The sequence below is a fragment of the Brachionichthys hirsutus genome, chromosome 14, assembly GCF_040956055.1.
Source record: "Brachionichthys hirsutus isolate HB-005 chromosome 14, CSIRO-AGI_Bhir_v1, whole genome shotgun sequence".
NCBI classification, from domain to species: Eukaryota; Metazoa; Chordata; class Actinopteri; order Lophiiformes; family Brachionichthyidae; genus Brachionichthys; species Brachionichthys hirsutus.
The window spans coordinates 1,130,073-1,144,809 of NC_090910.1; the positions used below are offsets into that span (position 1 = coordinate 1,130,073).

At 52.3% G+C, this 14,737-nt stretch overlaps 1 protein-coding gene across 1 annotated transcript; it reads right to left on the minus strand.

The window, feature by feature from the left end:
- Positions 1-8,453: 8,453 nt before the first annotated feature.
- On the minus strand, positions 8,454-14,378 carry vopp1b (VOPP1 WW domain binding protein b). Its single transcript, XM_068748086.1, has 5 exons — positions 14,328-14,378; positions 10,958-11,016; positions 9,925-10,002; positions 9,502-9,635; positions 8,454-8,653 (listed from the first exon to the last, which is right to left on the minus strand). The coding sequence occupies exons 1-5, from the start codon at positions 14,376-14,378 to the stop codon at positions 8,454-8,456; spliced, it is 522 nt and encodes a 173-aa protein (XP_068604187.1).
- Between the last annotated feature and the right edge of the window lie 359 nt (positions 14,379-14,737).

Consider the following 14,737-nt stretch of genomic DNA (forward strand, 5'->3'; position numbering starts at 1 on the left):
CAGCGTCAGGTTAGCCCCCGTAGCAAAGGCGCCAGCGCCAAGCCCACACCCACTCCAACCCCGAAGACACGGTCACCATCCCCCAAGTTCAGGAAGACGACTGTTAAGCAGGCGGGCGGAAGCTGAGAACCTGCGCTGAGCAGCTGGGGGGGGGGGGGGTTCAAAACACACCCAGCCCTGTCCTTCCTGTCTCCATCACCTCAGCTTCTCGATTAGGGAACACGAGATAAATAATGCTGAGGAAGACCTTTTAGTCGCTACGCTTCTTCTTCTACCATTTCCGGTGCTTTTGGTCAAATGTCAGAATATTCTGTTCCGATCAAAAGTGTGATGCATGATCCTAATCGGATCGGATTTTTAGGGTCCATGAACACGGCGCATCGGATCACCTGATCGGAATAAAGAAATGTTGTCGCACCTATTGTCGAGTTTTTAAAATTGAGGAAGCCACGAGAGTTTCTCTAGAGAATCCCTTTTTGTCTCTCAGCTATAGTGAAGGGGGGGAGGGATCTATGCAAATACCTGAGAGCCGCTAACCCTAACCCTGACCCTAACCCTGACCCTGACCCTGACCCTAACCCTGACCCTGACCCTGACCCTGACCCTGAGACCCGCTACTTTCTCCGTGTTAATAAAAGGTCTGAAAGGAGCCGGTTGGAGGGTCTTTGGTTTCAGGCGCTGGGCGAGCAGAGTCCCTCCCAAATGGTAAAGTATAGCTTTATATAAATACATATATATATATGAGGGTTTCTATGGTAAATATATATAATATATATACCGGTCCATGAATGTTAACATTATAATTACACACAATTGTCTTGCTTCTTCGATGGTTTTGTCTCTTCTTCGTGTGTCCATGCATCCACTATAAATACTGAGTTTTGTAAATAATGATTTGTGTGTCCTTCTGTCCTCATGTTGTCCTTGTCTCCATCTGTGAATGTACTTTACTTTTATTTGTGTTGATGTTGAGCTTGGACTTCATGCAGATGCTTAGATTTATTCATGTGTCCCATGTCTCCTTCCATGTCCTCCCATGTCCTCCCATGTCCTCCCCCCATGTCTCCTCCCATGTCCCGCCCATGTCCTCCCCCCATGTCTCCTCCCATGTCCTCCCTCCCATGTCTCCTCCCATGTCTCCTCCCATGTCCCTCCCATGTCCCTCCCATGTCTCCTCCCATGTCTCCTCCCATGTCTCCTCCCATGTCCCTCCCATGTCCCTCCCATGTCTCCTCCCATGTCCCGCCCATGTCCTCCCCCCATGTCTCCTCCCATGTCCTCCCTCCCATGTCTCCTCCCATGTCTCCTCCCATGTCTCCTCCCGTGTCCACCGGCCACATATATTTAGTGCTCTCTTACGACCTGCTTGTCTGATATAATGTACTAGCTTTGCGTATCCTCTGATTCAAACAGGGATAACATTTAGACGCTAAATGATACGTTCATCTCAAGTCTCGAAAGCGACTCACGTCCGAGCTTAACCCAAACAAAAGGACGATTACGGGGTTAACGGAAAAAAATGTTCCCTTTTCATTGTAGTCAAAAATAATAATGTGATCTGTGACCTTCGTCAATCAAACAAATTCATTGACGTATCTTTCAAATATAGATTTGGAGACTATCGTCTTTATTCACTTTTGTAAAAGGTCTTCCTTTGAACTTGAGGAATTTCATTGAACCAATCGTCTCTCTCATGCGGCGGTACATGAGAACGCTCTCATCAGGAAATGCGTCGCCCTGAACCTGACAGGAAAGGCCTGAGCAGGGCTCTGATTGGCTCGGGTCGCCTGCCTGACATCGATGAAGTGAACGAGACGCACCTGCTACACACCTCAGCCAATCAGCTGCTGCTCCGGATGGTTCTCCGGGCGGTGCTCCGGGCGGTGCTCCGGGCGGTTCTCCGGGCGGTTCTCCGGGCGGTGCTCCGGGCGGTGCTCCGGTCGGTTCTCCGGGCGGTTCTCCGGACGGTTCTCCGGACGGTTCTTCGGGCGGTTCTCCGGGCGGTTCTCCGGGCGGTTCTCCGGGCGGTTCTCTGCCAGAACATCCGCTCTGTTTCCTCAGTGTCTTCAGGCTCTCCCGCTCTGCGTGTCGTCCCGTATTCCCTCGGTATCAAGGCCGAGGTTCTGTCATCGATGGCCTGCGTCCGTCTGTCCCTTAATTAGCGAGATAACTCAAAAGGGTCTGGACGGAGGACGATTACATTTTGGTGACGATCCAGAAGAGATCCTTTAAACTTTCATTAACGTTACAGTCAGAGCTTCAGAACGTGTTCCTCAATAGCTCGGTTGATGTTTATGGAAATTGGCCCCGCCTCTATCTCACCACCGAATTTCATCTGGATCGGATCCAGAAGGGATTCAGTAAAAAAAAAAAAATTGACATTGAAAGGCTAATTTACAAAAATAAACATCAACTCTGATTCACGTTGACTTTTCATGTTGGTGTATAAAGATACCGAGAACCATCTAGAACCTTCTGGTGCTGATCCAGATCACGTGTGGACGGTGTGGATCCAGTTAGGAGGGGAACGAGCTGCTTGGGGGAGGTCTGCGCTTTTTTAGTTCTACCTTTAATATTGAGGAAACAGTAAGTAAGTCAGTGAGGGAGGGGTCTGCTGTAAGTCAGTGGGGGCGGGGTCTGCTGTAAGTCAGCGGGGGCGGGGTCTGTTAAAGTCAGCGGGGGAGGGGTCTGTTAAAGTCAGCGGGGGAGGGGTCTGCTGTAAGTCAGTGGGGGCGGGGTCTGCTGTAAGTCAGCGGGGGCGGGGTCTGTTAAAGTCAGCGGGGGAGGGGTCTGCTGTAAGTCAGTGGGGGCGGGGTCTGTTAAAGTCAGCGGGGGAGGGGTCTGTTTAAAGCCAGCGGGGGAGGGGTCTGCTGTAAGTCAGCGGGGGAGGGGTCTGTTTAAAGCCAGCGGGGGAGGGGTCTGTTTAAAGTCAGTGGGGGAGGGGTCTGTTTAAAGTCAGCGGGGGGGGGTCTGTTTAAAGTCAGCGGGGGAGGGGTCTGCTGTAAGTCAGTGGGGGCGGGGTCTGTTAAAGTCAGCGGGGGAGGGGTCTGCTGTAAGTCAGTGGGGGCGGGGTCTGCTGTAAGTCAGTGGGGGAGGGGTCTGTTTAAAGTCAGCGGGGGAGGGGTCTGTTTAAAGCCAGCGGGGGAGGGGTCTGTTTAAAGTCAGTGGGGGAGGGGTCTGTTTAAAGTCAGCGGGGGAGGGGTCTGCTGTAAGTCAGTGGGGGCGGGGTCTGTTAAAGTCAGCGGGGGAGGGGTCTGCTGTAAGTCAGTGGGGGCGGGGTCTGTTTAAAGCCAGCGGGGGAGGGGTCTGTTTAAAGTCAGCGGGGGAGGGGTCTGTTTAAAGTCAGCGGGGGAGGGGTCTGTTTAAAGTCAGCGGGGGAGGGGTCTGTTAAAGTCAGCGGGGGCGGGGTCTGCTGTAAGTCAGTGGGGGCGGGGTCTGTTTGAAGCCAGCGGGGGAGGGGTCTGTTTAAAGTCAGTGGGGGAGGGGTCTGTTTAAAGTCAGTGGGGGAGGGGTCTGTTTAAAGTCAGTGGGGGAGGGGTCTGTTTAAAGTCAGCGGGGGAGGGGTCTGTTAAAGTCAGTGGGGGCGGGGTCTGTTAAAGTCAGTGGGGGCGGGGTCTGCTGTAAGTCAGCGGGGGCGGGGTCTGTTAAAGTCAGCGGGGGAGGGGTCTGTTAAAGTCAGTGGGGGCGGGGTCTGCTGTAACTTTCTGTTTGTAGCAGCAGCATTGAATTCCAGAACTCATGAATCCATTGAGCCAAGAAGCAGAGGAAGAGCAGAGCTGGCCCATGATGAATGAATGAATGAATGAATGAATGAATGAATGAATGAATGAATGAATGAATGAATGAATGAATGAATGAATGAATGAATGAATGAACGAATGAATGAACGAACGCACCGCTGCCTACATGAATGCAGCGATGGCAGCCAATGAGCTGCAGTGATCAAAGGCTAAAGGTTGTGTCAGAGCAGTAATATCTGAAGTACTTCACCAGTTCCAACATTAAACTCACTCTGAGTTCAACGACCCCCCAGCAGGCGATGCAACGACCCCCCCCAGCAGGCGATGCATTCAATGACCCCCCAGCAGGCGATGCGTTCAACGACCCCCCCCAGCAGGCGATGCATTCAATGACCCCCCAGCAGGCGATGCGTTCAACGACCCCCCAGCAGGCGATGCGTTCAATGACCCCCCCATCAGGCGATGCGTTCAATGACCCCCCAGCAGGCGATGCGTTCAATGACCCCCCAGCAGACGATGCGTTCAACGACCCCCCAGCAGGCGATGCGTTCAACGACCCCCCAGCAGGCGATGCGTTCAACGACCCCCCAGCAGGCGATGCGTTCAATGACCCCCCCATCAGGCGATGCGTTCAATGACCCCCCCATCAGGCGATGCGTTCAATGACCCCCCAGCAGGCGATGCGTTCAACGACCCCCCCATCAGGCGATGCGTTCAATGACCCCCCCATCAGGCGATGCGTTCAATGACCCCCCCATCAGGCGATGCGTTCAACGACCCCCCAGCAGGCGATGCGTTCAACGACCCCCCAGCAGGCGATGCGTTCAATGACCCCCCCATCAGGCGATGCGTTCAATGACCCCCCCATCAGGCGATGCGTTCAATGACCCCCCCATCAGGCGATGCGTTCAATGACCCCCCAGCAGGCGATGCGTTCAATGACCCCCCAGCAGGCGATGCGTTCAACGACCCCCCAGCAGGCGATGCGTTCAATGACCCCCCAGCAGGCGATGCGTTCAAGGCCGCTGGTTTCATGTCGACGATGAAAACGCATTCCTGTACTCAGGAGCCGTTTGTGTACAGCAGAGTAGGAGGGTTTCGCTTCGCAGCATCACACATCAGTGTTATGAACGCCAACTGGGAGGGACTTTGAATGATCAAAACTTTATTTACATGGCACACCTTAAACGAGAAACATTAGCGGTGCAACGCAAGCGTTGTGCACCAACCTGACTCGTTAAAACTACAAACAGGCATCCATAAAAGCATCTAAAATTACGTTCATTCATCCATCTTTAATGTTCTACCCACGCACGCACGCACGCACGCACGCACGCACGCACACACACACACACACACACACACATTCATAGAGAGAACATGTCACAGAAAGCGGTGAGAAGAGCTTTCATTTGAGGCTTTCGTTTTTATTATTGTAACTATGGGTCCAACAATATTTTTACAGCAGTAAGGTATCGATATATTTTTAGAACTATGCAACTGCATATGTAATATTTATAATTTAATTAAGTATGTAGTAAATACAGTTATTTAGCAGCATGTTAAGGAGTAGTTACATTTATTTACATTACATTACATTTAGTTACATTTACAACTGGCCCTTTGAGGGCAGCCATAATGCTGATGTGGCCCCCGGAGAACACGAGTTTGACCCCCCTGATGCTAGTACTAGATACTAGTATAATGTATAATAAGTATAATGTGGCAGGATGAGGAACGACTCAGAGACGGAGGTGGATTAGCTCTTTACTCTTCAGATCCCAACGACAGACTGGATGCAAACATTATGGGCGCAACACCACGCCCATTACCCATGAGCCTCTTGGGTGAGAGACCTATTTTAAGTGGTCACCACAATAGTATAGTCGTAATAATATATATAATAAGACATTACTGTGAACAAAGGACATTGGACATTTGAATTTTTATCAGAAGTTACATTTATTGACATTTATTACATTTGAAAGGCCCAGTAGAGATGGGGGGGGGGGGGGGGGGGTCATGCAGTAATCCAGGACCTGTTGCATAGTATTGTGCTGCGTATTCCCAACATCCAACAGGGACTTCATGGCTGCACAGGGAGCTGGGACGATTCTCAAACTGTCCCCCCGTAGGAGGACGGTGGTCCTCCCACCAACTGGACAGACGCGTCGGCACCACATGTCCAATTACAGGACAACAGGACAAGTAGGAGCAGATTCGGACCAGAGTGGGTGCAGGCTATGACCTGGAGCACCCTGATGTTTTCCTTTGATGTTTTCCTTTGATCCGTGATGATGAGACACCAAACCTTTACTATGCAATGCTATAAGCATGAAATAATATCTCATCATTAATGACGTGGTAGAAGTACTACAATTGTTGACTTTGTGTTCGCTGATTGTTGATTGAGTGATTTGTGTCTCATAATAGTTTGAGACAATAAGACATAATAATAACATACTAAAGTATCCGAGGTCCTATTAATGCAAAGAAATGAAATCTCTGATTCAAATAATGATTGCTGGGTTTCCATTCTAAAATAATAAACCCTCATAAAGGGGTTAACGCCTGATTTCACCACATCAAACGCAAACAAAGGGTTAATTTAAGCTGCTGAATTCTCCGGAGACAGGAGAATTTAAATCTGGACAAATGAGCAGTCGAAGGACAACGTTGGGCTTGACTGGGATAAGAAAGTCAACTCAAAGATAACAGAGTTCCTTGTTTGCAAACCAAGAATGAGATTTACAACTGCAGCTAACTTCAGTTAGCGCCATCTGCTGCCTCACCAGAGGAGACGCCACAAACATGACATTTAGTTTATTTCTTCTACTAAAGAATGGATCAGATGAAAATAATTCATTAGAATGTAAGAATTATTGATTACATGCTAATGAATTATGATAATGAGAGACCAGACTTTGATGGTTTGGACATGTCCAGAGGAGAGACGGGGACTTTATCGGTAGAAGGATGCTGAAGACATTAAATGACTTTCGGCCGGTGGCTCTGACTTCAGTCGTAATGAAAACGTTTGAGAGACTGATCAGAAGCGAGCTCTTAAAGCAGACGCAACAGGCTTTAGATCCCCTTCAGTTTGCTTATCGGCCACGCAGGGGAGTCGAGGATGGACCCGTTACCCTGCTGGGTATGCTTTTTAAGCACCAGGACTCTAATGGGACGCACGCTCGACTTCAACACCATCCAGCCCCACGTTCTGATTGGAAGGCTCCATGAACACTGATTTGAGTAATAATTTGCTGGGGTGGATTCTCCACGCTTTAGATAACAGGACACAAAGTATATTTTATATACAAACATGTGCCAAAGTAAACATGACATGAAACGATCATGACGATGTTTTATCCCTCCTTTGCCTTTGTTTTGTCCTCTTCTTTGGCCAGGCTACTCTGAGACAGAAAAAGGGGTTGAATGTAATTGTTAAATGGTCAGGCTGTCTGCTTGGTGAAGCTCAGAGCTGCCCGGGGGGGGGGCAGAGGAGCGCCTCCTCTGTGTTACGGGGTGACCTGCACCCCCCCCCCCCCCTGTACGGTCATTCTGTCTCTGGCCTCTGGGCGGAGGTCTTTAGTGCCGAGGTGCCGAACTCAGCGGAACAAAAAGAGCTTTTTGTCCCGACTGCTGAATCAGCTTTAGTCTGTATTTTAATCCTTCTTCTTTTTATCGGGTTTTATTTTAATCATAGTCTTAAATCTTGGTTTGTAACTTCTTTTATTGTGGTTTGCAAAGTTTTTTTTGTAATTTATTTTATTATGACATCTTGGTTTTACTGGCGCTGATGAAATATTGTTTGAGCACTTTGAACGGTTTGTTTAAATTTGTTGCTGGTTTTAAATGGATATTGGATGTTTTAACTTTACCTCACAGCAAAACAAATCTACCCGCGGGTACAAATAAAGTAACCTTGAACCTTGAAGGATGGAACCGCCAGAGAACAGGACTAGAGGACGACCCAGGAGAAGAGACATGGACGTAGTGAGGGAGGACATGAGAGTGGCTGGTGTTGGGGAGGACGATGCAAAAGGACAGGGTGAAGTGGAGACGGTTGAAGTACAGTCGTAGTGAATAACTGTGAAAAATACATAATTTCCAAACATCTCGACTTTCTAATGTCCAGCCAATCATAACGCGTCTCAGAGCTGCCACATGTCCACTGTCCACAGAGGACATGTGTTTCATCATCGTCTTCTCTTCATCTCCATCCTCTCCACTCGCTTTCTGTGGACCCATCACTGATCAGGAATACTCGCAGGTACAGCCAGAATCAGGTCAATACTGGAAACGCACCACGGAGACGAGCAGGAGACGAGGACGGAAGGTGGACAACACCTGGGCTGGACCAGCGAAGCTAGCTAGCAGCGCTCGGACAGCTAGCGCCACCATCTGGAAGCTGCCATCCAGATGTGCACCGTGATGTTCTGCAGCTGCTCAGTGGAAAGCTTTATTAAATGATCCCAAATCCCTTCTGCACCGCCTGGCTTTGGGTGGGAGGGTGGACGAACCGTCCCCCGTCCATTTACACACATGTCCTCACAAATCAGGAGCAAATGAAGCACTGAGAGGAAGCAGTGTGCGTTTTGTCTGTGGGTCTGCTTCGCGTCAAAGTCTTCCGTCCCCCAGCAGCGAAGCAGGCGGTGTCCCCGTCCCCGTCCTCGTCCCCGCCCGTCTCAGGGTCCATCTCCATTGCAGACTTTACTTCTTGTCATTGCTTTGGAATAGTTGTTCGTAGGGTGGAGGGGGGTGGTTGCAGTAGGAGGGAGGGGGAGGATAGGGCCCCAGCATCAGGTGTGCAGGCCCAGGCTGTGGCGGGTAAAGCGGGCGTGGCTCCCCGCCCGTCATCCCGTTGACCCCGTTGACCCCGAAGCCCTGCATGCTTCCTGGCTGCTGGGAAACTGGAGAGAAGACCAAGCGTTTTCTGTCAGTTCATTCTGATCTCAACATTTGCACATTCTACTTCCAGGACCTCGAAGGCGGAGCCTCAATAACGCGGCGTCTCACCATCGTCTCGCTGCCCTGCCTCATTTCTGCTGAAACCTTATCTCACCTCTAACCCATCAGATTAACCGTCTCCTGCCTGATTCGTCGGTTTATTACATCATGGGCTGCTCCTTCATCATCCCGTATCGACATCCAGAGGGCAATGAGAGCGATGCAGCGGCAGGCAAAACTGAGCTAATGTTGCCCCCCGACCACTGGGGGGCAGCAAACACCTTGAGTATGTGTGTAAAAGAGAAGAAGAACTATTTCGGCACGCGAGGGCGTCACCTTTTAGTCCTCTGGATTACAAACATGTTGAATCCAGTACGTTTATTCAAACTGACCCAGGATCTGTCCATCTCAGGCGGAGCCGGAGTCCTGCACGAGGACGAGGACGAGGACGAGGACGAGGACGAGGATCGATGCTGAGCTGACATAAAGACAGTTTAAACGATACGGCTCCGGCAGGACGCCGCGTGAGACACCAGGCAGCAAAGCGTGCACACTTTGGACCAGCTCCTCTGGTTGCAGAGTTACGTAACTGTCCAACAGAGCGTGGCGTGTTTGCACAGAGATGCAGATCGGGTCGGGTCCAGTTGGGGGGGGGGGGGGGGGGGGAGGGGGGGGCAAGTCGTGCATTAGTTCTCGTTCCAAGGCATCAAATCTAAAAGCTTAAAAGTATAAAAGTATTTATGTAATGCTACAGCAGAGGAGGGACAGCGTGTCCAAGTGTCCTCAGCCAGATACCGCCCCCCCGCTGTACCTGGCGTGCTGACAGGGTGCCGGGTGAAGGAGACGTTGAACGCTGGCTCGTCTCTCAGAGGGGGGGGGTAAATCCTTCTGCGGATGAAGAAGCCGGCGCCACAGCAGAACAGTACGGCCATCATCAGCAGCAGCCTGCGCGAAAAACAACCATCAGTACACGGCAGGGGGGGGCGCCAGAGCGCGCTGGCTAACCTGCACAGTCCAGAATTTAAACTAGTCGTAGTAGAAAAACAAATAGTACACAAAAATCAAAACGCACTCAATAAGTGAGGACCGCTTTGATGCAGACCCGACGTGATTGGCTCAGATTCACCAGCACTCCGGTTTATGCAGTACCCCCCGCTTCACAGCTGAACCTCTTCATCAATCAATAATGCAATACTTAAGAGATACTCAATGTAGTAAAGAGACTGTAACTCACCAGAAGTACCACAGTCTCTGAATGGACAGGGCTCTGACACAGCAGCGAGTCCCACAGCAGTCCTCGTAGGAGCGACATCTGAGCAGGAAGGCCAGAAGGTGTTGGGTTGTACACACACACACGTATATATATATATATATACATATATATATACGTGTGTGTTGGATTCAAATACACACATCTCTTCACTATCACCATATAATGCTATTGAGAGGATAAGACGCAGCCGGAGGTGAGTTGCATCAACCTTTACTTTTACTCTACTTTGTATATACGATAACCACACAGTCAACCAGTACACACATACAGTATATACATATACATATATACACAGTGGCATCTCTGTTCATAATCTAAAAATGGAGTTTAACAAGCCTCGGAGTTGGAACCGAAGAAACACCAATGAAGGCGGAGTCTAACTCAGTCGGTCCAGTTTGAGCAGATCTGCAGGAGGAACAGGTTTGACTTCCTGCCGGAGCTCTGGCCTCGATCGTACAGGGACCGGACCGCCCTCAACAAACGGCCCCCGAACCCATACTCCCAAAGGACCCCCCACAAGATCAAACCCATACTCCCGAAGGACCCCCCACAAGATACTACCAGGGATTCTCCAAATCCACAAAGCAAGGACTGGTTGGGTAGACCCCCACGAACCCTCGAGCACCGGCTGGAGGGTGTAGAGTCGGTCCAGTGTCCCATGACCGGGACAAAAACCACGTTGTTCCTCCTGCATCCGAGGTTCCACCATCGGCCTGATCCTGCTCTCCAGCACCCTGGAAGAGACTTTCCCCGGGAGGCTAAGAGCGTGATACCGTTGGAGCACGCCCTCCGGTACCCCTTCCTAAAAAGGGGAACCGCCACCCAGTCTGCCAGTCCAGAGGCACCGTCCCCGAACGCCATGCAACATCACAGAGACGTGTCAACCGAGACAGAGAGACTTAAGATACTCTGAAAGCCTCCGCCAGTGGATTAGACAGGTACGCTGCAGGCTGCAGGAGGGGCCAGGCACAGGCCGCCAGACTGTGGTACTTACATGAAGTAGATGGGGTATCCACCTTCAAAGTACCAGCAGTACTTCTTGGCTTCTACACACTGAAACAGAGAAAGATTGAGGTTGTCAGGAAAAATAAAAACTGCATTGTCAGGTTGGCCAGGAGGCAGCAAACGTAGCTCACCTGAGCCATGCTGTGGCCCCTGAGGGGCCCCTCAGGGGCCACAGCATGGCTCAGGTGAACAAAAAGCGGTTTGATGTAAAGGTGAGTGCAAAGAAAAGGATATCGGACCAGAGAAAGAAGAAGGAACTCGGATGAGAGCTTTGTGTCGAGGCGCTCAGTTGGGAGTGGGAATCGGCTGACAAGTCCTCCCTCACTCTGCTTGAAGGTGCCCGGGTTTGGGTTTGGGTTTGGGTTTGGGTTCGGTTTAGGGTTTGGGTTTGGGTTCGGTTTAGGGGTCGGGTTTGGTTAGGTTTAGGATTTGGGTTTGGTTTAGGGTTTGGGTTCGGTTAGGCTTAGGGGTCGGGTTTGGTTAGGTTTAGGGGTCGGGTTCGGTTAGGCTTAGGGGTCGGGTTTGGTTAGGCTTAGGGGTCGGGTTTGGTTAAGTTTAGGGTTTGGGTTCGGCTCTCATCTGCATGCTCTTCCAGCGACCTGTTTATGTCTTTTATTGCCTTTTAGAGGCAAACAATTAATCAGCAGTAAATTAATGTGAAATTGAAGAATCAATATTTTATAGTAGGGAAGTCCCTCGGACGTGTCGAGACGCTGGTCCCCGGACGTGTCCACACGCTGGTCCTCGGACGTGTCCACACACTGGTCCCCGGACGTGTCCACACGCTGGTCCCCGGACGTGTCCACACGCTGGTCCTCGGACGTGTCCACACGCTGGTCCCCGGACGTGTCCAGACGTTGGTCCCCGGACGTGTCCAGACGTTGGTCCCCGGACGTGTCCACACGCTGGTCCTCGGACGTGTCCACACACTGGTCCCCGGACGTGTCCACACGCTGGTCCCCGGACGTGTCCACACGCTGGTCCTCGGACGTGTCCACACGCTGGTCCCCGGACGTGTCCAGACGTTGGTCCCCGGACGTGTCCAGACGTTGGTCCCCGGACGTGTCCACACGCTGGTCCCCGGACGTGTCCAGACGTTGGTCCCCGGACGTGTCCAGACGCTGGTCCCCGGACGTGTCCACACGCTGGTCCCCGGACGTGTCCAGACGCTGGTCCCCGGACGTGTCCAGACGCTGGTCCCCGGACGTGTCCACACGCTGGTCCCCGGACGTGTCCAGACGTTGGTCCCCGGACGTGTCCACACACTGGTCCTCGGACGTGTCCACACGCTTGTCCCCGGACGTGTCCAGACGCTGGTCCTCGGACGTGTCCAGACGCTGGTCCCCGGACGTGTCCAGACGCTGGTCCCCGGACGTGTCCAGACGTTGGTCCCCGGACGTGTCCACACGCTGGTCCTCGGACGTGTCCAGACGCTGGTCCCCGGACGTGTCCAGACGCTGGTCCCCGGACGTGTCCACACGTTGGTTGTGCGGATGTCTCTGCTATTCGAGCATTGTTAGATTGTTTGTCCTCGGATGGAGACAGAAACACAGAACGTCTCCTGCTCTGCCTGCTTGTACTCGTGGGTGGTCCCTTCGTGTAAAATAAATCTGCAGCGTGATTTTAGAAGTCATTTATACTTTTAAAATGATCCTGATGAAAGTTCCTCCATCATAAGCTGATGAGAAGGACACTTTGTCCTGCACAACCCCGTTAGGGACATGTGGCTCTGGGACCAGGACACGAAGACGTGACGACGTGCTGCTCCCTGGTCGTTGACTATCCTCAGAGGGGCGGCGGGACGCCGAGCTACCGAGGACGTCCTGCATCCTGCCTCCCACCCAGAGTCCGAGGGGAGGGGCTACAGCAGCACCGTGACCCATCAGGTGGATCGAGAGGACGGACCTGAGGGCTGATCATCCATTGTGAGGTCCCTCTTTCTCTTCACCCTGTCCCAGTATGTTGGACCTGTCCTGTCCAATGAGGAGCATCAAATGGACGGCCGACCGAGCTGCAGGACTGACAGTGGAGGCCGCAGTCTGCCTTTCTCTGTTGCCATGGACACCAACGTGTCCCTCGGTGGTTTGCTGAAAGTGTGTGAAGAACTGTGCTTCCTGTTTTATGTGTTTATGTCCATCAACATACGACAGGAAGTCCGTCCTGCTGGCGGAAACGTCTTCACCTCAAATATTACACGTCTTCTGTCCTTGAAGTCCTCTGACCTTAGCTTGACCTCTTTGATGCTCCAGCATCAGACGAATATTCTCTGCATTAATTATGCAGACAGAGAAGCTCTAAGTGGACACTAATGCAGGATGTTATAGATAATACGATCAATGACAGCCAAGCTGACCCACGGGACAGGAACAGAGACGCAGACCTGGGACACAGAGCACCGAGTCACTAGCAGCCCTACGGCAGACGCCTAGTGCCTCCGGAGGCAGCGATGGTTACCCTGGCAGGCCTGACCATCATCGAGCTCCATACAGGAGTCATGCAAGAGTCATGGTCATACAGGAGTCATACAGGAGTCATGCAGGAGTCATACAGGGATCATGCAAGAGTCATGCAGGAGTCATGCAGGAGTCATGCAGGAGTCATACAGGGATCATGCAAGAGTCATGCAGGAGTCATGCAGGAGTCATGCGGGAGTCACGCGGGAGTCATGCGGGAGTCATACAGGAGTCATGCGGGAGTCATACAGGAGTCATGCGGGAGTCATGCAGGAGTCATGCGGGAGTCATGCAGGAGTCATACAGGAGTCATGCGGGAGTCATGCAGGAGTCATGCAGGGATCATGCGGTAGTCATGCAGGAGTCATGCAGGAGTCAAGTAGCCATGAAGAATACTGACTCATAACCTTCCTGATCCTCATCAGACCCTGACCCTGATCAAAATGTCAAAGATCTGAGCAGTGGAACTGGTCTGGCCACGCCCCTGATGACCCTGCAGACATCCAGGCGGGGTCGTCCCAGCACCGTGGCATGGCTTGAAGCCCTGCCCCCCCGCCCCCCCAGCAGGGATCCGCGGGGATCGTTCATGAAGCTGCCACCAAATATAGACGCAGCAACAAAGACAGACACGCCAAAACGTGCGCGGGTGAAGCCCGTCTGCCCTGGACCTGGGTCCTACAGGCCCGGTACCCCAGACGGGACCTCTGGACAAAGGAGACGGTCAGAGGACATCGCCTCCATCAGGCCAGTCCGACCGGAGACAGCGGTGACGTCATATAACCTCCTACCGGTTGGTATTATCGGACAATTGTTAAAGGCACTGAATGTGAAAACAATGAAAGCAGCTGATGTCGGAGGAAGACGACATGTGACGTCATGGAGGAAGGCCATCACGCACGCACTCACCTCCACCAGCAGCCAGAGCGCGGCGGCCCCGCCGGCCAGGGGGCTCCTCATGCCGCCGCCGGAAGGAGAGAGACGAGCTCCGACTCGAGAGAAAGGAAGGACGCGGAGGAGCAGCTCATCCCGCTGCGGAGACGCGCACGGAGCAGCGCACGGAGCAGCGCGCGGAGCAGCGCAGCCGGTGCGTCCTTCCGGAGGGAGGTCACGTTACCCAGCAACGCTGCTGCTCATTGCGCGCCCCGCCCAGGGACACATGCACGCGCCCGAGGAGTCGAAGCATCTCCAAATACTAGCGCGGTAACACAATAGAATACACAACATTAGATTAGAGCGCAGACCTCCGCCAAGCAGCTCATCCCCGAACTGGATTCACACCGTCCACATGGTGATCTGGATCAGCACCAAAAAGGGTG